At 39.4% G+C, this 26,586-nt stretch overlaps 1 protein-coding gene across 3 annotated transcripts in view; it reads right to left on the reverse strand.

The window, feature by feature from the left end:
• The window catches only part of Slc25a13 (solute carrier family 25 member 13), a 159,697-nt gene that overhangs the window by 42,819 nt on the left and 90,292 nt on the right, over positions 1 to 26,586 (reverse strand). For all 3 annotated transcript variants that reach the window (XM_069996543.1, XM_069996544.1, XM_069996545.1), the window contains 8 exons: positions 24,443 to 24,589; positions 21,508 to 21,646; positions 20,699 to 20,792; positions 20,392 to 20,476; positions 16,309 to 16,393; positions 15,673 to 15,831; positions 3,304 to 3,356; positions 1,906 to 1,986 (listed from right to left, as the gene is read on the reverse strand). In XM_069996543.1, the coding sequence (XP_069852644.1) occupies positions 1,906 to 1,986; positions 3,304 to 3,356; positions 15,673 to 15,831; positions 16,309 to 16,393; positions 20,392 to 20,476; positions 20,699 to 20,792; positions 21,508 to 21,646; positions 24,443 to 24,589 (843 nt within the window). The remainder of the gene's footprint in view (positions 1 to 1,905; positions 1,987 to 3,303; positions 3,357 to 15,672; positions 15,832 to 16,308; positions 16,394 to 20,391; positions 20,477 to 20,698; positions 20,793 to 21,507; positions 21,647 to 24,442; positions 24,590 to 26,586) is intronic.

Consider the following 26,586-nt stretch of genomic DNA (forward strand, 5'->3'; position numbering starts at 1 on the left):
CCCTACTCCCCTCCCCACAATGTTATACATTCTATTTAGAGATCTGAAGACTTCTAGCAGCTGACTACGTCCCACAGGACTGCTTATCGGACTATAAGCTCTTACTTCAAGAAGCAATGACTGAAGGAAAGAGGAGGTGACTGTAAAATACTAAGGACCATGCTACCTACCTTTGAGATGAAGGATGGCAAACTTCATTTTGAAATTTTTTAAGTAAAGCCCGAGTGGCTCCAATTTTAATCCTGTGTTTAGAACAGATCAGAAAAAGGGCTGCACCTTTTTATAGTAACGAGGCACCACGTCTGATGCCAATCTGTATTCTGCATTGGAAAACAAGACCACCTACAGAGGGCACCTCGACAGTGTGTGCCACAGCCAGCCTCATTGGCACCACAGGCATGTGAAGGCAAAATGTTTTCAGTAAGAAAATACACCTCCGGGCACCATGCCAGGATGACTGCCAGAATCTTGAGTAGCATCACAAAATTTGTTTTGCATTTTAAATTCTTGGAGAGATCTATAATCGCGTCTTTATAGTAGGTTTAAAATCTAACTTAAAAAGAAAAAACCCACCTCCACCTGACCTACTGAAATGCTATGTTACCTTCAGCCCCTGGCAATAATTATTGTCTAGATCTAACCCATGGAAACACTAATTTAAAAATACGATAACCCATATCCTCCAGTGGAACCTGTGGGGTTGTCTGAAATGAAGTATACTTATGAAGGAGAATAGTTTCCGGCAACTCCTGCTGTTCTCTGTAGTTATTATTGTGCCTTTTTAGTGAGGACATTAAAGGCTCCCTCTTTCCACCCTAAATTCACAGACTATGAGGATCCTACCTAGCTATCTCTGACAGGTCAGTGATCAAACAGAGAGCCAGGCAGTAGCCAGATTCCATACATCTCTCAAAATTTACCAGGAACCAGCACTACTGAGCTCCTACCACCTTTTAAAGAGCTACCATTCAACATCAGATAGGACAATAAACTCTTTCACACAAGCATGAATATGTTCAAGTGTCTGTTCAGCTTCTAAACTCAATGGTTTTTCAAGAAAAAAAATTAGGGGTGACATTGTACTTATAAACTAATCTATTAAATTGAAACTCTGTTGTATGACTTAAAGTATAACAATTAAAAATTTACTTTGTGAATAACACTTGCTATTGAGAAGCAGTTAATTAAAAAAGGAAAGAGAAAAAGACTTCACAATTCTTCTAAGAAAAGATATTTGAAGTTAGATATTATCTTGACCGAGTGATCAAAGCCTGTTTCTGTAATGAAGCTTGCTTTTAAATAACACAAATCTTTGTGTGCGGGTTCATTTACTTAATGTATCTGCATTCACATAGACAAATTGGTACATGAGATAGCGATGGAAAAAGTTTTGCTGAACTTCAGAACAAGACGCAGTCTGCGCAATGTGATTATGCAGAGATCTTCAGCCAGCTCTTGCACAGCCTCTTCCTCCCAGAAGCACTGAAGGCTGGGAGGGTTGCGGCCACTTGCATAGAAAAGCAAAGCAGAAAGCAATGGTTGCTGGCTCCATGCTACAAATTTTAGTGCCTGACCCAGCAGAGGGTATCACGAGGAAAGAATGTACTACAAATTAATTTTAGAAAGGGTTCGCAAAGATCTTTCAAAGGCCAAACACTCCTGCCACAAATGACTTCTACAGCAGACCAACCACAAGCAATGATGAATTGAACAGGCATGACTTAACAGGCAATAATATCAGAAACATTTACCCTTCACCTCAGGAATGGCCGCCTGTCTAGGAAACACAGCCCTGGTACAAGATCTGTGGTTAAACAGAAGCTTAGTTCATATTTGCTGACCATGACAGTGATATGTATGTAAAACAAGATTTTCAAATGTAGGCAATCTGCAAAAGGTACTTACGCAGCCTCCAGCAAGAATTTCTGCTGTCACTGGGACAGAACCATCTTTGTGCATGAACTTATCCCTCACAAAATCATTCACCTTGAAGAAAAATATTTATAGAAGCTGATGAAAAATATAAACAAACTCATTAAACACAAATAATACGTATCTGTTAATATGTATTCATTTTTTATCTATTGTATAATTCAACAGATCTAATACGTTTGAGAGAAGTATTTTAATAGCATACATATGGTTTTGAAAAGGTAAAATATATATATATTCCTTCTTAATGTTGTAGGGAGAAAAAATATAAAATGACTTAGAAGCTCAAAATTCATAAATGTCCTGCAGTCACAATAGTAAGAAATACTGATAGTTCAAACAAAATAAACCCATACATTTTATAATTTAAAAACTATCTTGTAAGGTATGAGTAAAAAAAATCACTTTTAAGTCTAACAAGATTTAATCTAAAACACTCCTCACTGAGACCAATTTTTTAGATTTTTTTCAGCTTAGTAGTAATTCAGTATCTAAAAATTCCTCAAAGATCTCAAAGAGCATCAATTGCATTAATTAAGTATAATATTTTGAAAATGATATGTACTACAAGCAATTTTAAGACATATATAGGCCAGAGAAGATTAACTATTTCAAAATCATATAATAAAATGGTGTAACAATTTCAGGATTGAAATTCCATGGCCAAATCTAAAACTTGGAACTGAACTTTCTGGGACTTTCAAGCCTCAGTTGAGTTACAACCAAACTTCTGCAAACACTCAAAGGAGTACCAATCACTTGTCAACATGAGCCAAGTATGGGGTAAACAACATGATGTAAGGTCAACTTCAACTAGAACACAAAGATCTCAGTATTTGGCTTTGGCAAATGCTAGTGTGACACACCCTACACATTCTATTAACAGCAGGTGTAATTGAAAGAGGACCACTTTGAAGTCAGAAAGTCTGAGTTGCAATTCTAGTTCTCCTGCTCATGAGTTATGTGGCCATAGGTAAACTGTCTAAACCCTGGGGCCTCACTCTCCTTATCTCTACACAGTAGATCACACTTTGCTTGAGATTAAAACAATAAGATTACGAATGTCAAGTGCCTAATATGGGATGTATGGAGGAAAACTCTGCTGCTGTTGCCGCTGCACCACTGCTATTGCTCTAAGGAAAAGATGATGGCAAAACCACCAAGAGTGTTCTCCAAGGTCATTATCACATTTTGAAAGTTCAGTGTTAAATGGGAAATAATGAAAAGCCATGTGTGGTGAGAGACTTTGACCTTCAAATTAGTTAGCGCCTTTGAGGAACCACCAACCTGCTGATTCACAGAAGATTACCTATTAGATTCTTAAGTATGTGCAAATTCCCTTCGTAAGAAACTCCAACTCAAAAGACTTACTGTAAGTTTTATGGCCTTCTCTGGGGCGACTCCCAATAACTGTGGCAGCAAACCTAAAAATCAACAAGGAGCAGAAGTATATTAAATAAATTAGCATTAACTAAACAAATCAACAGCTCTGTAGAGGGGATCACCACTTAAAAACTGGGGCAATCTTTGCTGCAATTTTCTGCTATTACCTTTAATGAGAATACTTGAGATGGAATGTTGAAGTACTAACTTCTAACAGCCACAGCAGCCCCTTTTACTTTATGGATCATTTGCACATTGGGTCAATCCACAGTAAGTGATGCAGGAAATCTCATTATTACAGGAAAGTATGTCTCTACCTTCTCCCTTCCCACACCTCCTACTCAGTGGACTTTATTAAATATAGAACAATGTACTGATAGATGGATAGACTGTTTTTGCCCTCCTTTAAATGCCCATAGATCAGGCATTCGTTTTTGGAACAACTCTAACTTGGGGATGAACACTTTATATGGTAGGGCACGCTCTTCCTCCTCTTACATTAGAAAAAGGCGATTGGAAAAAAGATTCGTTCTGAGAAGAGCAATAGATAAAGCAAAGGAAGAAGAGTGGAAACATGCCAATGGTACTCAAGAATGGAAAACACTATCATCCTGGCCCATGTGGAGGAGTCATAGGGAAGTAGCCCAAGGAACCAATGGCTAGATACTGTTGCCACTATCTAGGGCAAGATCCTGAGCCTGATATACTCTCACTTAGATGAGCAGTATATAGAAGGTTTGAAGCAGATGAGTGATATGCCTGCTGCTGGACAAGGTAAGAATGCTGACTGTGTGGGAATGTTATGTCACACATGTATGTCTTAGGAAGGAAGGGGTGGGAGAGAACAACCACACTTGACTAAGTCTGCTCAATCTTTAGCATGACCAACTGGGGAGAGCTGAAGAAACCTGTGGAAAGTAACGTTTGGGTTGACCCATGAACAGCTATGTTTTGGACATGTTCAGCTGAATTGGGAGTCAGCAAGAGTCAAAGCACTAGGGAGAAGCGCGGCCTTCGCAAGGTATGGCAGTTAAAACAGTAGGGGACTATATATCTGAGCTTAAAAACACTATTTTCATGTATTTTTTTCTAGGAAAAGAAATAAGTGAAAATCAAAGACTAATGTCTTCTCAGATATTCACCCTGAGCTGAGGTAAAAATACATTTAGACTGTACATCCTGATGCCTTTACAAAGGGCTTCAGAGTGCTAGCCATTGTCTAATTCATCTACACAGAAGGTCTACTTGTCAGGCACCAGTGCCTCATGCCTATAATCCTAGCTACTCAGAAGGCTGACATCTGAGGATCGTGGTTCGAAGCCAGCAAGGGCAGAAATGTCCCTGTGAGACTCTTCCCGCCAATTAACCACTCAAAAAACTGGAAGCAGCACTGTGGCTCAAGTGGTAGAGTCCTAGTCTTGAGCAAGAGTTCAGGGACAGCGCTCAGGCCCTGAGATCCAGCCCCACAACTCTCTCTCTCTCTCTCTCTCTCTCTCTCTCTCTCTCTCTCTCTCTCTCACACACACACACACACACACACACACACACACACTAGAAAGTTTACTTGGCAGACTCTTCTGAACAACCAGCTCTGCTATATACACTGTGAAGCAGCAGCCTGAGGCCAGAGATTCTTGATCCTGTATGACTCTAGCATGTGGGTATGTTTGAGGAGCATGAGCTTTGAAACATAATCTAACTAAGCTTCTTGCAAAAAAAGAACTGGCAGCCTGGATCTCTTTCTGACATCACAGCAATCTTTCTAGATCGGGAAAGGCTCTACTTTTTAGACAAGACCCTGAATCCAAGGCTCCACTCTGCTCTAATGCTGACACCTCAATGAGCACAAGTGCCAGTTTTTATTTTTATTACTCTTGTTGATATCCTCACAATAGAATTTTTTGTTGCAGATGAAGGGAAAATGTGTCTCAACATCATGACACATTTAGGACTGAGCAAAATTACTGGAGACTGTGGTTAAACCACAGATCTAATAATACATAATAGTGGTATTATCCAGGGTATTTACTGCACACCAGGTATTACTAATACTAATGCTTTATGTGAATTAACACATTTAATCCTCATAACTGTGTTCAGGGCACACTATTTTTATTCCCATCAATGAAGAAATAAGCCAACTTCAATGGAGTTCCTAAGTTCACTCAGTTGTTAGATAGGAAGTGGCTTTCAATCCAGATGGTCTGGCTCCAGAGGGGCATTGGCAAGATTCTGTAGATATGGAGGACGGCTTTAAAAGTAAAATGTTTCACCAGGTGCTGGTGGCTTATGCCTATAATCCTAGCTATTTGGGAGACTGAGAATGGGAGGACTGAGGTTCAAGGCTAGATAGAAAAGTTCATGAGAGGGCTGGAAAGGTGGCTCAGTGGTAGAGCGCTTGCCTTGCATGCCTGAGGCCCCATGTTCAATTCCCCAGGACCACATAAGCAAAAAGAAAAAAGCCAGAAGTGGTGCTATGGCTCAAGTGGTAGAGTGCTAGCCTTGAGCTGAAGAGCTGAGGGACAGGGCCCAGGCCCAGAGTTAGGTCCCACAACCGGACCAAAAAAAAAAAAAAAAGAAAAGTTCATGAGAACCCACAGCTAAGCACGGTGGTATATGTGCCTATCATCCCAAGCTAGTTGGGAGGCTAAGACTGGGAGGATTGCAGTGGCAAACCAGCCTGCCCAGAAGAGTCCATTACTATGAAGAAAAGCGAGATGCTATAGCTCAGGCCTGTGATCCCAGAAAAAAATAAGAGGTCTAAACTAAGTGGAGCATGGCTCTAGCATGTGCCAGAGCAAGAAATGAGACCATACTTCAAAAATAACCAGCAAGCTGGGCACTGGTAGCTCATGCCTATAATCCTAGCTACTCAGGAGGCTGAGATCTGAGGATCATGCTTCAAAGCCAGGCCAGGCAGGAAACTCTATGACACTCTTATCTCCAATAAACCACTAGAAAACCAGAAGTGGGGGCTGGGAAGGTGGCTCAGTGGTAGAGCACTTGCCTTGCATGCATGAGGCCCTGGATTCCATTCCTCAGCACCACATAAGCAAAAAGAAAAAAGCCGGAAGTGGCGCTGTGGCTCAAGTTGTAGAGCACTAGCCTTGAGCTGAAGAGCTGAGGGACAGTGCCCAGGCCCAGAGTTCAGGCCCCACAACTGGACCCCCCCCCCAAAAAAAAAAGAAAACCAGAAGTGGTGCTGTGGCTCAAGGGATAGAGCACTTGCCTTGAGCTGAAGAGCACAGGGACAGCACCCAGGCCCAGAGTTCAAGCCCTACAACCGACAAACCAGATATGGAGACACAGCTTAAGTGGTACCATACTAGCCTAGTAAGCATGAAGCCCTGAATTCTAACCCCACTACCTCCCTAATTAAAAACAAAAAAAGTTAAAAGTTGTAACAGCAGAAAAATGACACAACAAGGGCAGAGACCAGAGCTAGGAAGAATTAAAGTAATATAATCAGAAGTCAAGAGTTTCTTTATATTAAATAAAGGTCAATTCAGTAAGAGAACCAAAGTGAGCACTCATTCCTAAGACCTGGAAAAGATGTCAGCACTGAGGTAGGCAGTGAATAGGAACAATCTTTACTTTTAATCTACTATGGCTAAGTAGCAAAATACAGGTAGCTATAAGTTGTAATCTGTGGGTATGATGTATCAAGTCCACTACAAATGTGGAGTTGACATGTCTAGTTTTAGGTAAATGCTCTTTGGGAAGCCTCATGATCTGTGGGACAATGAAAAGTTGCAGAAGTGGGAATTCTAGTAACACTCTGTGCACCTAGACTTCTGAGGGAAGAGGGTATCATGGCTCAGTAAACCTAAAGCCAACTTCCTAGTTAGAGCACTTCATCATAGTCATATTTAAAGTTCAAGTGAATATATGTTTGACATCTGTGTAACTCAGCAAAAAAAAAAAATCAGGTTTCTAATATAAGATGTTTCTGGAAATTCATTTTAACCATTTGAAACAGGGATTGAATGTGTGTGTTGTTTCTAACTTGTCAAAACTGCAGTCCATTTTCCAACTGCCTTGACTTAAATTTATTAGTGTGGTTGGTTTCTAATCTACTCTTTGGAGTCCAACTCCATCGGCACATATGGCAATGCTTCCTTAGCAAAGTTCACTCCACCGGGGGCTGCTAATGCGTGAAAAGATTTACAGGGCACAGTATTAATACCGTGTTTTGTCTTCAAATTTCATAGGTTGGAGATATAAATCATATTGTCCCTGTACAACTCAATGAGAACTCAGCTAGAGATGTGGGACCTAAGTCCCAGGTCAGAAGCTTACGTTTTTCCTTCACAACCCCAAAGGTATTTATTCCCTTGAGTAATGTGCACTATTTTTTTTTTAATCTAAGAACTTTTGAGAAATACAATTCTATCAATTCAGAGTTGGCAAAAGTCTGGGAAAGAAATTCATTAACAATGTTAGCCCAAGCTAAGTGCTGGTGGCTCATGTCTGTAACCTTTACTTGGGTGACTAAGATTGGGAGGATCCCAGTTGGAGGTCAGCCCAGGCAGAGAAGTTTGTGAGACTCCTACTCCACAGAGCTGCATGTAGTAGCACATGCCTGTTATCCTAGTGCTGCTAGTAGCCTAACATGGATGGCTCTGCACCTATGTGAGTGCCTAGACAAGAAGTCCCTATCTCAAAAATAATGAGCAGAAAGCAGGTCCGGAAGTGGGGCTCAGTGATAAGAGAGCCTGGGTAGCAAGTGTTCAAGCATCAATACTGCCAAAACAAAACAAAACCTTCACAAAACCAAATGCTAAGCCATTTAAAGCAATTAACTTCCAATGGAATGGCAGCAAAATGAATGGTTTTAGGGTACAGGTTTTAGAGGTAGACAGACAGACCTCGATGGAATTCTAGGTTTGTACCTAGAATTTGTGGTGAGTGATCTTGGCTAAGTTATTCTTTGAATTCAATGAAATTCTTCACTGCTAAAAACAATCATGCTAATTACTATTTGCTGGTTTATTTTTCATGACATGAAAATCAGATAATTCATCACTTATTTTATATTCAAGAACCGTTAGTACTTGATGCTATGTTTTCTTTTTCTTTTTTTTTTTTTTTAAGTCATAGGCTTGAGTTTAGGGTCTGGGCTCTGTACCTGAGCCTTTTTTGCTCAAGTTCAGCACTCATCACTTTGAGCCACAGGTCCACTTTTGGTTTTCTGGTGATTAATTGGAGTAATAGTTTCATGGACTTTCCTGCCCAGGTTGGCTTTGAACTTCCATCCTCGGATCTCATGCTCCTGGGTAGCTAGGATTACAAGCGTGAGCCACCAGTGCTGGCTCTTTTCAATCTTTGCCTGGATTCATTTCTTGTTTACAGAGACAGCTCAGCGTAACCAATATCCATAATACAGAATTAGGGGTATAATGGTTGTTCCAGTGACATTTTCCCTATCCTTGGAAAAGCTGACCTTAAGCAGTGAGAGCCCTCATGGTATGAGAATGTCTAGGGGCCCCATGCACTGAAGAAAAAGGTAATGAACTAGCCTCTTCAGCTATATGTTATCAAGGTAGGTTAAAAAATATAACCTTTTTAAAACTTGGCTGATAAGCAAGTTTTTACAACAATATTTTTACTCGCTATCAGAAAAGCTAAGGGATTAAAGCATTGGTCCAGCAGGCAGACTTTAAATTATTGGCTGTGCATAATTGTCTGCTAGTTACCTAATCACTTTATACCTCCATTTCCACACCTATTACTGGAAATTCCCACTAATAATGGGATTAGTCTCTTTGTAAAATGGGACTAGAATAATTCTTCCATCTTCTTGGGTGAGGGTGGTCATGGAGCAGGCATCAATCAATATCATGCCTTTCCCTCTGCCTCCCCATCACGAATAGCAGACTCTTTGGGAAAGCAGTGAAGCCAGGTTGATGGCAAAAAACAACTGTAGTCACACAAAGCCAATGATCCAAAGAACACTGCTAGATAAGAGAAGCAAAACAACAAGGGAAGGGGTAACAAGGTTTGACAAGAAATTTACTCATTGCCTTACTCATATACGGTAACGCCTCTGTGCAGCATCTTTACAATAAAATAAAATTTAAAAAATAAATAAAAAGAAAAAAAGATTTCATTTTTTGGAAAGAAAGGAAGAAGAAAGAAGGAAAGGAAGAAAGAAAGAGAGAGAGAGGAAGGAAGGAAGGAAGGAAGGAAGGAAGGAAGGAAGGAAGGAAGGAAGGAAGGAGAAAGAGAGAGAGGGAGGGAGGGAGGGAGAGAGAAAGAGAGAGAACGAACAAACTAAGGCAGCACAACTCTGTTAGTCCAAACAAAACCCAGTTCAAATAAGGCCAACATACCCTGAAAAAGACAGCAAAGAGTACATAAAGTAAGGTGAAAGATATACAGGCAGAGACAAAAGTCAGAATTTAATGGGTCAATGGAATCCATAAGACACTCTATACCCAGTGCCAAAGCCGAAGCCAGTACACTGTTGTCATCTAGTTTCAACCAAGTGGCACCTTCTTCACAGACCTCACTGTGGAAGCCACTGTGCTTGCCCCAAGCTCCCAAGAGTTCCACTCCTTGCTTTCAACGTCAGATTAACCTTCTTTGTGAAGCTATCAGCACTCCCAGCAGCCAGGACTCAGGGCTTTTCTACTTGCTCCTGTATCCAGGCCCTTCTCTCCCCCACCAGTTCAAGCTTTCTTTCCTTGTCCCCCTCTTCCTCCCATTTGTCTGTAGCTTTTGACTCATATTGCCCCAGGCATGAAGCGCTTCCACCTTCCCCAGCACACTATCCCCTTTCAAAGCCCTCATCACAGTTCAGTGCTCCTCAGACTCTCTGGGCCACTCCCTATGCTGGCAAGTAGGTTGGGGAAAGGGCAGGGAGCAAAGGCAGGGATTTCAATACCTGTTTAATCAGGGTTCGATGCCTTCCTCAAACTGTCAGGTACCATCAGGATGTCTTTAGGAATCTAAGTATAAAAACTAATTATATCTGATTCCGTTTTAGGGAAAAGGTCAGTACTTCTGACTCCTTCTTCTGTGGTGTGGCTTTCCAGAACTGAAGACCATTGGGAGGATGAATCATACAATCTTTCAGTCTCTTACTCCAGTGACAACTTTCAGGATCCTGGCTCTTTTTTCTTCTACCTAAACAATGAGCTTTTCATTTATTTCTCTCATTGCAGTCTCAGCAATGCTAGTAACAAGTTATACAGGATAGAAATTAGTTCAATCGCTAGTGGTTCCTTCTCCATGCTACACTGAATTCTGTGTTTTTGATACCTTTCCTGATTTTCCAAGCTCAATATTGGTCTTATCTTGCTCTCCAAAGCTTCTACCAATGTTCTCACCACCCCACCACTGTAGTTGGAGTTTCAACTGTCTTAGACTCAGTTGATAATGCACTGCAGTTGAATCACTAGATTTCAGGAGACCTGATAAATTAATGAGTGAACTGTCCACATCTTTTCCTCATTCTTGGTTTCATATGTTCAAACATCTGTCTTTTGATTTTTTCACAGTTTAACATCATAACTGAAAGCATGAAGAAAGTGACCAAGGAAAGAAGATTTAAACCAATCTATTTTGCATTACTTAAAAGTTTTGGTGGATAATGGTAGATATATGACTCAGGGAAGTTCACAAATTAACTGATTTCTCCCAACATGTGCTTTAAATTATGCAAACAGACATGGAAATTTCAATCATTTTACATTGGACCTAGGAGTTTTTAATCTTTCTTTTAATCTACAAGAACTGTTGAGGAAGAAGCAATCTAACCAGAAGTCTACAGAATTTGGATTCTGCCTACTAAGTGCCACCAGCCATGGAAGGAGACCTGCCTCACACTAGCTCCTTGATAAGTTCCTTCTTAAACATGTACAGATCCATGACTTCCCGAGATATTCCACAAAATCCTCTAGATGTCACCTTGAGAACATTCCGGGATGGAAGAAGGTTTCTTTGCAATACAGAAGCAACTTGCCATTGACACATCCAAAAATTTGCAAGCCTGTATTGTTAACTAGCTGATCCCTCTACCCACTTCCCCTGCTCCAGTTTCAAATTAAATCTAATTCACAAAATGATCTATTTTTGGGAGGGCGGGGGATTTTCTTTAGGACTTCTCCTACCAACAGTCCCTCTTCTCAGAATGTATTTCTGATAGACCCTGACTTCTCTTATATATATTTTTATTTACTCGAAGGTTCTCCCAAAACATTCCATTCTGAGAGACTCCTCATCTCACTGCCTGAATGACAGGAAGGTATTGTAAAATTCAAAAAACAGAAATTAGTTATCCAGGAACATTAAGAGCCTTTCATTATGGACTATTACCTAATCAAATGTTTCTCTTAAATATGCCCAGTCTGTGAAAGACCAAGGACTGACTCATCTCTGGTTATGCAGTTCCTTCAGATCCAGCTGGAGAGAAATTCACTAAAGGGAACAAGTTAAATCAGTATGGGACTGGGGAAGAAACAGACGGACTTTTTACAAGCGACTTAGGAAGCCCTGGATTATCCCAGATTATTATTTCTCTGGTGGTCAGATTTTCAAAAAGTGCAAAAAAAAAAAAAATCTAGGTAAAGTAGTCATTTTCTTATAAAGAACACAGACTGCATCACCAAGGTTTGTGGAGCTAGAGACTTAAGATTCTTTTGTGGATCTTTGCCAGCAAGTAAACATAAATAAAATCTGGGTCTCATAGAGACAAAGAAACAGAGACCTACATTGAAGAAAAAAAGAGAATTAACCAGTTCACACATTAAAGTTGCTGATGTCTGTCTGTAGCACGGCTATTGAAGACCACTGGCTGGCTGTTCCTACAGTTCCACAGCTATCTCAGCTCCTAAGGACCATGGGCAGTGATTCAGATGTGCTCTCTGATTACTGCTGGACAACTTCCAGGATGGTGTACAGACGCTGTCAGCTGCTAGAGAAGGAAAAAAGCAAAACAATGCATTCTGAAGCACTGAAAGTATTCTCTGAAAATAACCTTCACTTTAGTTCCACAGGGAACTCCTTTTAAATTAAAAAAAAAAAAAGAACAACAATTGTATTCTTGTTGTAAAAGACAGTGTGATGAAAAATAATTTTTAACTTTATAAACATAGTGTAAAGCCACATCTTTCAGAGCCATTTGCCAACTGTGAAGAAGAATACACAAAAGTAATTTTAAGACAGGGGAGATAGCTCCTAATATTTCCAAATGACCCTATTCAGGAATTATGAACCATTTTATACATTCACATGCATATACATATCTTGATGGAGAATTGCATGTTATGTAAAATACTAAAACTGCTCATTTGAAACATGTTTATACATTAGACATGAACTCCAACATCATCTCAATTATTGCCAAGTGAAAGCATTAATAGCAGCAAATTTTATTCTCAAAACTTAAATGTAACCGCTTTCCCCTGAAGTGACAAAAAAAAAAAAAAACCTAAACAACTGAATTACATTTAACTAGAAATGGACAAGCAATTGCATGTAGGTATCTGATATCTTAGCTTTGTACATAAAGATCATAATGCTGCATCTCAAAAATACTTGTCTTTTAAATTTCCTACTCTGATTTCCTTTAATAAATTTGCCAGGATTTGCCTGCCTTTTCATATTGTTTCTCTCTTGCCCAATGATAAGCATTTACAAACACATAGTGGCATATAATAACTGATCATGTGCAAAAATCTAGGGAATAGGCTCCTGACCAATTTAGAACAGGAATGAGTCATTTTTCATGGCAAGAATGTAAATTGCTATTTTTTTCTTTAACTTGAACTGTCTATCATCTCTTTGCTCTCAGGATGCAACTTATAGATTGGAACTTAACAAGAGTTTTATAGTAAATCTTTTGTTTTAAAATCCTCTGCTAGGAAAGATAAGAACTCAGAAAGAAATGAACATAGGTGACTCCCAGAGCTAATCTTCTTACAGTCACACTCTACTTGTTATCCTGACAGACAGCTCTGGCCTTTGCCCTTTGGGCTCAGCACCTCAAACAGGTTAAATAAATGACTATTTATAACTCCTCAAAAGGCTGAAGAGCTGCTTCTTTAGTGTTCAGAACGAGCCTCAGCTCTATGTGCCAGCTCCCTTCCCTTCTCTGAGAAGTTAAAATTAGTCACACTCTTCTTACTCAGACAACAACTGAACCACCAAGAGATAGGAACCACTTTTCACAACCTATGTTGCTTAGCACTCAGTGCTCAAGTACACTTTGAACTCTTCTGTCTATGGGGTCAAAAGGACAGGTCACAGAAGAGAAATATAGCTATAATTAAGAATCATGGCCTGCCAGGTGTGATCACAGAGGAAAGCTTCAAACAAATGCAGTCAATACAAGCACACTGAAGACATTCAGCAGTGCTGCACAGGGCTCTCGCAACTCTAAAGGCACTCCTGATATTTATTTACTCCAATACTCATAAAAGCAAAGCTCATAAAAGTAGTTGGTAAAGCAAAGCCTTGGCGCAGACATTTGTTCTGAAAAGAGGGTTAAAAGTTTTCCTTTCACAAAGCCTCCCACACAAGCAGGTAAGGTGGTCAATTTTGCTTAACTGGCCTCAAAGCAGGATCTGTGACATTAACCTTGTACTACTTGGGAGCCATTTCATTTGCAAGGGGGTCGTCACCAAGGGGGAAAACTATTTCAATGGAAGGCACTGACCCAATAGGGGTCATCATCAATCACCTGGGGTCAAAGACCTTCCCAATTGTAAGAAAGGGGGGAAGCGGGGAGGGAAGGAGGGAAGAGAAAAGATCAAAAGGCCTTTGATGAAGGTTATCTACCTATCTAATAGGATCTGCAAAAATGGAACTTCTCTACAGTTGGAAACCTCCCAGCTTCTAAGGTGAGAGGAATTTTTGTTTTTCACATGGAAGTTTCCTTTGGAGAGAAACTGAAGTCAGCAGATGGCAGAAGAGGCCTAGAGGCCTGGGTTAGCATAGTTGCCAGTTTTATCTGCCTGAGCAGAACATTAAACACTATTTTCTTCTTTTAAAGCAAGCACTAGTAGGAAGAGGAGGGAAGACCTGCAGGTGGACAAATGGCAAAGCAGCAGGGCATCAAACACCTTGCAATTCTGTATTTTAACTGATGCAAATACACTTTTTCTTCTTTTCAGAAGGCAGGTACAAAAGGGGAGGCAGGAATCAAGGTATGTGTTAGGCAATATTAGCAAAAAACATCCAGAAAGGCTGTAGGATCCTTTGCCTTAGAGATGATATCTTCTTTGCTTAATAATCTTCAGTGACAAAATAAAGGTAGTTGGAGACATAATAAAAAATGAACTAGCTAGAGTGGTTACAGTCAGATGATGTGAAGAGGTAACCTGAATTCAGAAGGAGGCAGGGAGGCAGGGCTCCACTAATGCTTAGTTTATCTGCTGGGCAGATTTCCTGGGGTAGAGTCAGTTGTTGTGCAGTATCTAGAGAGGTACCTTCCAAGATCTCCAGCAGATTCCTTAAACAATGGACAGGAGTGTTCTTTCCTGTGACAAAGTTTAATCTGCAAATTTGGGACTGGGCATATAGCTGCTACTGTATTTGCCTAACCTGTGTAAAATACTGGGTTCCATACCTAACATTACAAACATAAATATGTAAATAAATAAACTAATTAAATTAAAAGTTTAGCAAGGATAATAAAACAGAGCAATCATAATATGCTATAATTAATGCTTTATAAATGTTGTCACTCTCAGAATAGTGTAGAGTACTATCCTTATACTACTTGTGGTGACATGAGATGTCTATGTGCTGAGATGAAGGTTGGGTGGATGACAAGGACACTGTGATGTAATGACCTTTGGATGATATATCGACTTCATTTTGAAACCAGAAGAAATGAGATTTCACTTTTCAGACTAGTACACAACTTACAATGTATGACTCGCTAATTTCTGGAATTTTCTAATTAACATTTTCAGATCATGATTGTCTCAGTAGCTGAAGCCATGGAAAGCAACATCTTAGATAAGGGAGGCTATTGTATGCTCCAGAATCAAGAATCACATGCCAGCTTTGTCCTGTCCCGAGGATACCTTTCCTTTATTAGCTGCTGAGTGGAATACTTTAGGAACACAATGAACCTTTTAAAAGCTCACTGAAGATGTTTATAAAAAATAATTTATTATTTTAAGAAATAAAACATACGGGAGAGCAATATAAATGGCTTTCAGATTATGGGCTGTTCTGATTAGCTATGCCCTACATGCCTCCGGCCCACACCCATTAGCATGGATAATTGAGAATCTGCTGTATTCCATTTTAACACAGTCTCTCTAATTCATTTCAGGCACTGAGATAGAAAGCCAAACCTCTGACTGTTATTTCTCCTTACAAGACATGGGGCATGGCACTAACCTCTATACAGTCCAAAGAAGCCTTCATAACGGAGCACCTTCTTAAAACAGTCAAAGCTGTTTTTATACATGAGCTCCCCCACAAAAGAGCCAGTTGATCGTTGGTTCTGCATTCGAGTTTTTACAAGATCAATAGGATATACAGCAGTAGCTCCAACAGCTAAAATTAAATAATATCAAGATTTTAGAGGGAATTAAGGTCATTTGGAAGGAAGGGAAAAATGGATAAAATCAAAGAAAGCCTAAGAAAAGAAATAAATTTTGCATATAGAGACTTTAAAACTGCACTAACTTTCTACATTCTTAATAAACCTTTTGTGGATTTTCCTTCTTGTATCTCCTGATAAAAAGATGTCACAGGGCTTAAATTAAAAGCATAACAGTACAGCCTTAACCTCATTATTTGCCAATCTTTAAAAGGCTGCTTGAAGATCAGGAAGAGAAAAATGTTATTTGTAAGAGCCTAATTATACGCAGGTATGTAACAAACTCCCCTTTGCTCCCATTTAGTCATATAGACAGATTGATTTGGGCAACAACCAGGAAAGGCTTTGCTCTGAAATACTACAAAATAGAAAATCTGAGAAAAGACAAAAGGAAACACTAAAGTGAGTATCTTGCACAAATTGTAACTAACCTCCAGCAACAGAACCCAGACCAAACCTGTAGGCAGACTCTGCAATTTGTAGGAGAACTGGCCGATCTGAATCGCTTGAGGCTTTCTGCACATGGGAAAGAGGGCGGGGGAAGGGGGGTATCAGAGGAGGAGGGGGGAGGGAGGGGGGGTTCCAGGCAGGAGGGGGAAAGACATAAACAGCACATATTACTTAAAAAACATTCTCTAGGTCTAAATCCGTGATACAACTAAAGTGCCAAAGAGGAAAATTAGGTTAGATTCCATAAGTTCTCAGTAATAACAACTATATTATTGCTTAAAGTATTCAAAGTCATGTTTGGACATAATAAAAAGCCATTATTTACTAAAAATAATGTTGCACTGGACTCGTAAACTGACATGTATTGAAAATCCTTTGTACAACTCACTAAAGGTAATTTTTAAAAAATGAATGCTAGTAGACACTATGTTGGAAATGAACTTTACAATTTGGGTAAAGTTGGGGGGATGGGAGAAAATGAGGGAGGGGGCAACACTGTTCAAAAAGAAATGTATACATTATTTTACTACTTATGTAACTGCAACCCCTCTGTATATCATCTTTACAATAAAAATGTTTTAAGTGAATGCTTAATTTTGGTTACCAAAGGAATGAAAATTCCTTGAGATATAATTTTTCATTAATTAAACTGGCTATTTTATTTACTTAATTAATTTATTTTGCTTTTAAGTGGCAATATCTAGGCTCACAAGAATTAAGTAAAATAGATCTTATCAAAATAGTTATCAAACAAAGCAAAGCTGAAGAAAATTTGATAATATATATCCAAACACTTAAAACTCTACTTATATAACATTAGGCTAGCAAATAATTAGGTTAGTAAACTAGTAGTAAGCTAGTAGCTTACTAGCTAGTAAGCTAGTAAAAAAAAAAATGTGTCAAACTACAGAAATTCTACAAAGCAGCTTTTTTTTTTAACAACAACAAAAAAAAGGTAAAATCCTGGAAATACTTTAATGACCATTCATAGATAACTACTTAAAATACAGTATCATAAGACGTGGTGCTGTGGCTAGTGGTAGAGAGACAGCCTTGAGCAAAAGAGCTCAGGGACAGTACCTAGTCCCTGAGTTGAAGCCCCATTACCACCCCCCCAAAAAAAAACAAAAAACAAAACAAAAAAAAACAAGACAAAAACAAACACCAAAAACAACAAAAAGAAAACCAACATCACAACTTTCAAAAATGTTTGTAATAAGAATATATAAGAAATAAGAAAATATAAGCTAAGAAGAACCTTGTGGTTAGCCAGGTATTTTCCATAAGAACCCCTTTTCCATTTAAATATTTCGTGGTAATGAAAATGTTTGAACAATGCAGCATGAAGTCATTTATTGAAATTATTTGTGGGTCTATATGCATACAAAATACATACTAATATTTTGTTAACACCACCACCCAGAGATAGCTACTCATATTTGTGGGTCTATATGCATACAAAATACATATTAACATTTTGTTAACACTACCACCTAGAGATAGCTACTCAATGTTTTTATGACATCCTTAGTAAGTGGCTGATTATATGTGATTATTCATTTTTCCTCCTTTAGCCCATCTTTCCTAAATTCATATTCCAGGTCAGTCAGTTGTTAGGTTGCTATCTTTCTAGCCTATCATTTGAAGTATTTCTGGGGCAAGAACATTTTAACATAATGTACTTCTCTACCTGCATAAATAAAATAGTGATTTTATGACTCATAGACTTGTCAAATAAGGATGACATACAGTCAGGGCTTGTTGAATAAATATATTAAATTAAATTTGTTTTCCAAAAGCCCTGATAATTAAAAATCAGGGAACAATGAAAATAATCATCAACCCCAGCTACCAACCCTCTGAATTTTAGTTGCTGTCAATGTAGCACAATTCTAATATAATGAGATTATTTGGAATTTCCTTGTCATTTAACTGAAAATAGCTTTACATAGATATATGCAACTCTAAGAATGTAAAACATGTCGTGCAAATTTCACAAGTTGTTCCCAATTCTGTGCCTGCATAGATGGAGCTCAATAATACCTTCATTTTGACCAACACATTCAAAAGAGAAGCACAATTTTATTTATATACATAAAAATATGCCATACTTAGATATGCTTGGGTATCAAAATAATGATTTACAGTATTCTGAAAATAATCAAGGGGCGGAACCTCCCATTGCCTCTAATTCTCAATTAAAAGAAAAATGAAACTCCATACTCTAATCTTTCAGAAGCTAGAAATGGTAGCAGGTTGTTAAAAATGACATAATAAAGACTCCACCTTCTCCACTCCAGTGTAGGAGAAACATTCCACAGTGCTGGGACAGGCAGACTTGCCTACAGGTGGATGACCTCCGTGGTTCAAATGTGTTATGCCCAGTGGGGTTCATGGAGTAAAAAGCATGCTGTATTCCATACCAGGCTGGCTGTGAATTGCTCTAAACTTCTAAGCAGAAGCCAATCATTTCCTGCTGTAAATCTCATCAAACTAGCCCTAACCCTTTCATGGCCACTATCAACCATCACCCAAGACAAAATCTCAAAAGCTGCAAAAGGGCTTACAGGTTAAACATAGTGGGATGCCACTGCCAGCTGGAGAGCAGGGACATGTAAAAGAGCTTTTCTGCTTTCTCTTTATCCCCAAATTTCAACAACAGCCGATGGCATATAGAAGAGGAGATCATCATCTCATATTTGTTGTTTAAAATCAAAGGGAGGGGAGAGAAACATGGCCTCCACTTCTGCACGTGATTATAGAGTTTTTCCTCCTGCACCCAGGGAAATCGGCTTCCTCTTTCAACCACAGCCAGCTGGGTTTCCAGAGGTGCCAAGTTGGGATTTACTGAGTACACACCCACTAGTTTGACTTCCATGGTGCACACAAAACTCAGCCACTGCTTTTGGGTGGGAAGGAGCTAAAAAGGAGGAGGGTCCTGGCTTGAAGCCTGGCAGTCCTAAAAATGTAGCCCGCATCAACCCATTGTGGTCAAACTGGCGTCTCTATACAGAACTAGAGCTCCAAGCCAAAAACGGTTAAGTCTCGCAGGACTCAGAGATGGCTTTGCCTTAAAGGAGGTCTTTTTTCTAAAAACGACACTCTGTCTGTGAGTGGATTTATTCTATAAATGCCGTATAAGCACACCACATGCCAGGAAGGCTTTTCTTCACAAAGGCTGATCTACAGTGAGCTGAGCAAGAGTTAAGTGAGGAGGTCCCAAGTCTTAAGTTTCTGACTCCCACAACTTCAAGAGATTGGGTTCTGTTAACCATAAAATAAAATTTAGCATTCCTAAAATTGTTTCCACATAACTTATGAATCCTTTCACAGAGAAAATAGGTCTAAAAGCCTCCAAACTATGACTCCAGACTAAACAAAATTATCTCATTTTGATACTAAAAAAAAAAAAAAAGGAAGGCATTAGAGTTAAGACAATACACTGACAGAGTACCTCTGTGGAGCAAAAGACAACTTTCATTTAGCCATGTGCAGCTGCTGCTGACGGGGATGGTGACAACTCAAGGCTCTTTTCCATCCCCTCAACCTGAGAATGCTTTTGGAATGTAGCAAGGAACCACTCTTTTTTCTCTCTTTTTTTTTTTGGGGGGGGGGTAGGGGGGACACCAATCTTTGGACTTGAACTCAGGGCCTGGGCACTGTCCCTTAGCTTAGTCACTCAAGACTAATGCTCTAGCACTTGAGCCACAGCTCTACTTCAAGTTTTTTGCCAGTTAACTGAGACAAGAATTTCACAAATTGGCGTCCCTGGCCTGGTTTTGAGTTGTGATCCTCAGATCTCAGCCTCCTGAGAAGCTAGGATTACAGGTATGAGCCACTAGGTAAATCACTCTACCTTGGAAAGGAAACATATACCATTGTCTGTTCATAAGAAAGTCTCTAAGTAATTTCTCTTCTCAGCTTTCTAAAAATGCCTAAGTTTGGAGATGCCAAGTAAAAATTGGTAAGTAAAAAACCAGAGTCAGAAAGGTACTGCATGTGAAAAGGGGCCAGGGGCTCCCCAGAAAACAGGGGAGGAAAACTTATTCTTTCTCTTCACTCACCTGCCTCTGGGCCTCAGCCAAGTTGAAGGGCAGAGTTCCTTCTTCCAGAGGAGCGATCCGCTCAATGTCTGCTAAGGTCATACGTCTAGAGGAAAAGCCAACATAAAGCAACAACACACATTCTAACCGACTATATTGACATGACAGCATTGCAGAATATTCTTTTTATCATTCCCCATATTTCTGCATTGCTTTTCATTTGGCTTCTTTCCTCCCTATGCTGCCCCTCCTCCAACCCCTACCTCCTAACCTCCTTTTATTAAACTAATTAAAAAAAAAAAAAAAAAAGGAAAGAAAGCCAACTTACCCCCTTGGCTCATATAAATCTGCTAACTGAAACAAGATGTCAACTTCCATGGGTGTAACCTGACCAAATTTCTGAGCTGCCAGAGCAAACTCCTCTGTATGGGAAAAAAAAAAAAAAAGTTAAAAGGGAAAGATTCAAAGAAGGGATAGCACTGAACTCAGCATTAACTGGAAAGGAGGGACATCACAACACTTCATTATTGTCAGTTGAGGAGTTCAAGTCAATCCAAATAGGACAAACATTCCTGCAGTCCCTTCACTCACTTGTAAAGAGGATGGAGAATATTTTCCCCAATATGAAAAGTTTGGTACCACCTCAAGGCGTTTTTAAAGCTCATTCAAAATTTAGTGAAGATTGTTTTGCTTGCTGTTGTTTGTCTGATCAAAAACATACATGCACCCAATGGTCATTATGTAGGACAAAAACAAATCTGCCATGTAAATTTTTCGTTGACTTCTTCACTGTAATAATAACTTCCCAAATCACTTGGCTAGAATTCAAATATATTTTCACTCGGGCTGGAAAGGTGGCTCAATGGTAGAGTGCTTGCCTTGCATGGATGAGGCCCTGGGTTCAATTCCTCAGAACCACATACAAAGAAAAAGCTGGAAGTTACACTGTGGCTCAAGTGGTAGAGCGCTAGCCTTGAGCTGAAGACTGAAGAGCTAAGGGACAGTGCCCAAGCACAGAGTTCAAGCCACAACCAACCAAAAAGAAAAGAAAAAAAAAGTAATATATATATATGTGTGTGTGTGTGTGTATGTGTGTGTGTGTGTGTGTGTGTGTATGTATATTTTTTTTCCACTCACCCTTAGTCACCTCCACATCTTTTCTGTTGCCAGCCAGAGTACTGTAGATCTTTCTAATGAGCTCCATATTGTTGAGGAGAGAATTAAATCCATTAAAATAGGAGAAACTGACTTGATGGGATGTGGTACCTCCAGCAGCCTTGGTAAATTGAAATCAGAGAGAATGAAGATAAAAAAAGATGTGCTGTGAAGGAGTTCTGAAAGGACATATAGCTTATACTAGTTTAGAAACAATGAGGGATGCATATTTCAGAAGAAATGACCATATTTCTCTTTAATGTTTAAAAAAAAAAGCGGTAACTGATTTTTAGAAGTAACTCCAACTAATCATGACCAGAACTTGTGCTTTCCATATGCTACCCTAAAAAACTAAATAAATACATGTGTAGGATTATAACAATGGGACCAGTAGTAATTGACAGAGTTCAAATTTCAATTGGAAATGTTTTATAAGTTGGTTTATTTCATCTAATGAGCAAATCTTATAAAGGCTTGAACATGAAAAACTGTAACAGATACATGCACACATGCACGTGCTTACACAGGTAAATACACACACACACACACACACACACACACACACACACACATATCAAAACAAATATGGAACGTGGTCAGCCTAACTTTAATATCAAGGCTTGTCCATTTACTTGTAACTAGCAATAAATAATTATTTAAGTGCAGACTTTATATTGGTGGGATTTCTAACAAACAGTATACTATGGTAAAATTATGAGATGTCACATGCGTGGATAGGGGTTAAAATTGGTCAGAATTCTGATAATCATAATTTTTAAGGACCCATATTTCTTCACAGGAGTCAAGGAAAAGCAGCCTGTCCACTGTGAATGGAACTTTAGTTAAGGGTTTCAAATTATATCCTTCTTTAACAAGGCAAAATGTTTTTATTAGGAGAGCACTTCTTTGTAAGGTAAAAACCACATAAATCTTCACTTAGCAATCATTTAAAATAGCTGACATGGGAGTTTAATATGGAATAGGAAAGAGGGGGTGGGTGGACAAGAAAAGGAGTTAAATTAACATAGTGCCAGAGTAGGAAAAGCCTTGTCTGAAGGTCATGTCTCCAGAACAAGGACGGCTCTAGGAAAATAAATGGAAAACCAAAAGGCTAGTTGAGGTGTTGCCCATCTTGAGCACTGTGAGAAACACAGATGCTAGTGAGAACACACCCTCTTCTCTTGGAAATAGAAAAGGACAGTGACCAGCAAGGTGTCTCCAAATCTAAGTGGTCATCAGTATTACCCAGAAGTGTCATAAATTAGATTCTAAGACCTCACCATGTATAAATGGGACAAGACAACTCTGGAAGAAACTTTCTGTATTTTTAATATTTACTCCTCATGATTCTGAAGATTCTATGATCAAGGCTAGGGAATCTCCATCCCAGCGTGGGGCAGGACACTCCAGAGCCCATGGACTAAATCCAACATCTGTACATTCTCTGGGATGAGTGCTCTTGACATGCGATGACTGATCTAGGCCTGTCCCACACCCCACCACAGCCAACACACACACACACACACACACACACACACACACACACACACACACACACACACACACACACACACACACACACACACACACACACACACACACACACACAGTGAGTCAATGAGAGATCTAAGATGGTTCAGTACACACACACACACACACACACACACACACACACACACACACACACACACACACACACACACACACAGTGAGTCAATGAGAGATCTAAGATGGTTCAGTTTCTGGTCTGCCCATGACTCTAACAAGTAATATGTATGCTTTTTATCCCCTCAATAAAGAAAGATGAAGATTAGCATATCATATACTGAAAAATATTCACCAACATTAATATATTACAAATTTGTTTTTCTTCAACCAATTAATATGGGATAGCTTCAGTACCCATGGATTCCATATCTGGGGATTCAACCAATCACAGAGTGAAAAGATTTGAGAGAAAAAAAAATCATATTTGTACTAAACATATGCATATTTTCTTAGTAGTCCCTAAACAATACAGATATAAAAATATAGCTGGGCACTGGTGGCTCAGGCCTGTAATCCTAGCTACTCATGAGGTTGAGATCTGGGGCTCAGGGTTCAAAGCCAGCCCAAGCAAGAGACACCATGAGACTCTTTTATTGCCAATTAACCACCAGAAAACCAGAAGTGGAGCAGTGGCCAAAGTGGTAGAGTGCGAGCCTTAAGCTAAGAAGCTTAGGTATGGTGCCCAGCCCCAAGTTCAAACCCCACAACCATCAACAACAAAAACAAAAATAACAATGAATTAATATATATAGATATATATATATACACACACACACATACACACACACACACACACACACACACACACATATATATATATATATGTAACATCAGATTGAATCAAAAGTAGTCAGAGATCATTTAAAGTATTTAGAAGATGTGCATAGTTTATATACAAAGATTGCACCATTTTATAAAACCATTTGAGTGTGCAGAATTTGGAATGTAAGAGGTTCTGGGATCATTCTCATAGATGCTGGTGGATGATTGAATATTTCTCTAAACTACCCTATAGTATGCTAAGACAACAAATTAACCTACCTACTAAATAAACCTAAACATACTTTTGTTCCTCAGTGTATAATATATGCAATGACAGTAAAAAATGTTTTTGTTTTTAAACAACATATGTAAGAATTATTCTTTATATGCTTGCTTGCTCAAGCTGGCACTACCACTTGAGCCATATCTTTAGAAGACTTATCTATCCAGACTGATCTCCAACTGGATCCTTCAGATCTCAGCTTTCTAAGTAGCTAGGATTATAAGCATGAGACATGGGCACCTGGCTAAGAATTGTTATTTATAATTCATTATTTACTGAAACTAGGTGGAATAAACAACTTCATTAGAGCAAGGTACAACTTACAGCCACTAGACATTCTTCTACAAAAGGTGTCAAGACATGGGGGCGGATGGTGACCATGATGTCTCGGAAGTCAATGGCTGTGACTTTTCCAGTCTTGGCACTGTCCCGCTGCACAAAGGCTTGCTTTGCATGCTCCAACTGTATTTCCTATAAATACAGATTACGAAATCATTACTTTATGCCTCTTATTTGTTACTACAAATAACAAGCTAAAGAAATGTCTGCTACATCATGACTTAACATGCCCTTAGTTGCCTATTTAGTGGCATCCCCAAGCTACTGCTGCTGTCAAAAGGTACAGTCAGATCAGTGATCCACCTTGGATCCTGGGGTCTTGCTCTGCTAGAATCTGAAACACAAACAGAATAAAAACAGGAAACATTTAGTAGGTTTGAAGATCTCGCCAGATCCAGCAAAAAAGTGATGCAGAACAAAAGGAAAATGCACACAGAACATTAGTCCCTCTCCAAAGATGAACAATTCTTAACCACAAGCTGCTCTACATTAAACACATGATGTAACAAGAACGAAAAGAGTGGTTCTCTGTGGGAAAATGTTATTTCTCTAACACAGATTTCTCAGCCTTGACATGACTGTCGTGAGACACTACCTTGTGCATCCCTCCCTCTCTTCCCACTAGATGCCAGTAGCTCCTCCCACCAAGGGATATGACAATCAAAAATGACTCCCAACATTGCCATCTGTCCTTACTGAGATGACCACTGCTCTGTGGTTATACTTTTATAATCCCACCTATTACCGTTTACTCCATTATTTTATTGAACAAATATATAATGTATCTTAGCATGAATGTAGCTTTCAATTGTTCAGTTTCCTGGAAATATATGCAAGTATAAAAGCTGGGCAGCTGGGCACTGGTGGCTCATGCCTGTAATCCTAGCTACTCAGGAGGCTGAGATCTGAGGACTGCACTTTAAAGCCAACCTCTGCAGAAAAGTCTAGGAGATTCTTATTTCCAGTTAATCAGAAAAAAGCCAATGTAGAACTGTAGCTCAAGTGATAAAGTACTAGACTTAAGCAAAAATGCTAAGGGATAGCTACTAGGCCCTGAGTTCAAGCCCCAGTATTGGCACCAAAAAAAATATTGCTTCATTTTAGTTCTGGCATCTATCAGTTTTGCCTGTTCCACATACAGTACTCAAACCTGGTCCCTCAAAGCTTAGTTATTGGCATATCGGTTTTCTGATCACTGGCTGCCATTCTTCTAGCTTCCTTTACCCCAAGAGTAACCAAATTATGTTCTTGAGGCCTGTGAAAATTCATTCAAATGCATCCTTTCCTTTTCCATCCTGATTCCAGAGGTTCAGGGCCTCCTTAGGCCTCACCTAAATTAGCACCAAGGCCCAGCTGCAATGTGAAGCCTCCTCACTCTGGCCTCAGCAGTCTACCTTGAATGCAATAACCTCCTTTTTGATCTTTACCTCCTTCTGCAGACAGCTAATGGCCCTTTCTCACAGAAACCCATGTCCAAGGCTGAGCACGCAAATGCTTACAAGAGCGAGTCTTAGCATCATCTCTCATCAACCCATGCCCAGTCCTGCCAGACCCTCCCTACAGCTTGTAAATTCAACTGAGTGTCCTAACTGAGTTCATGTGTCCCTCTGCCTCTGTTCCTCAATTCTGAAACCTGTTATTCCATTGTACATCAGAATCAGAGCTGGCATTCTCATTTTTCTCTACCATGTATCAATTTTGTTTCTTCCACTTAGTCTGCTGAGGGAAATGCTTCAGGTATAGTCTATACTCACACAATAGAAGTGACCACTGATGACAGGTAGTCAAAAAAATCAGGTATATGAACAAACCATAGTCTATTGAACAAAGCAAAAGTTCTCTATATGAATACCTCCAATTCAAGAGGACAGAAGGAACCAACTTCTCAACAACCTATAGTCTGCATTCAATTGAAAGGAATGAACAGTCTCCTTCAAATTGCCAGACACACTGTTAATGCCAGTATTACTCTCCACAAAAGCAGAATGTATGTTCAATTGTTTACCATCTCCTCTAGTTTGTAACTCAGAGTCATAGGGATCCTGGCATTACATCCCTTCACTACTGTCTCCTCAGACTGCAGGAAGCCATCAGAACCTAAGACCATTCAGGTGCAAACAGATGCCAAA

Source organism: Dipodomys merriami, unplaced genomic scaffold, assembly GCF_024711535.1.
Source record: "Dipodomys merriami isolate MVZ:Mamm:240054 unplaced genomic scaffold, mDipMer1.0.p SCAF_5, whole genome shotgun sequence".
In the NCBI taxonomy this organism is placed as follows: domain Eukaryota; kingdom Metazoa; phylum Chordata; class Mammalia; order Rodentia; family Heteromyidae; genus Dipodomys; species Dipodomys merriami.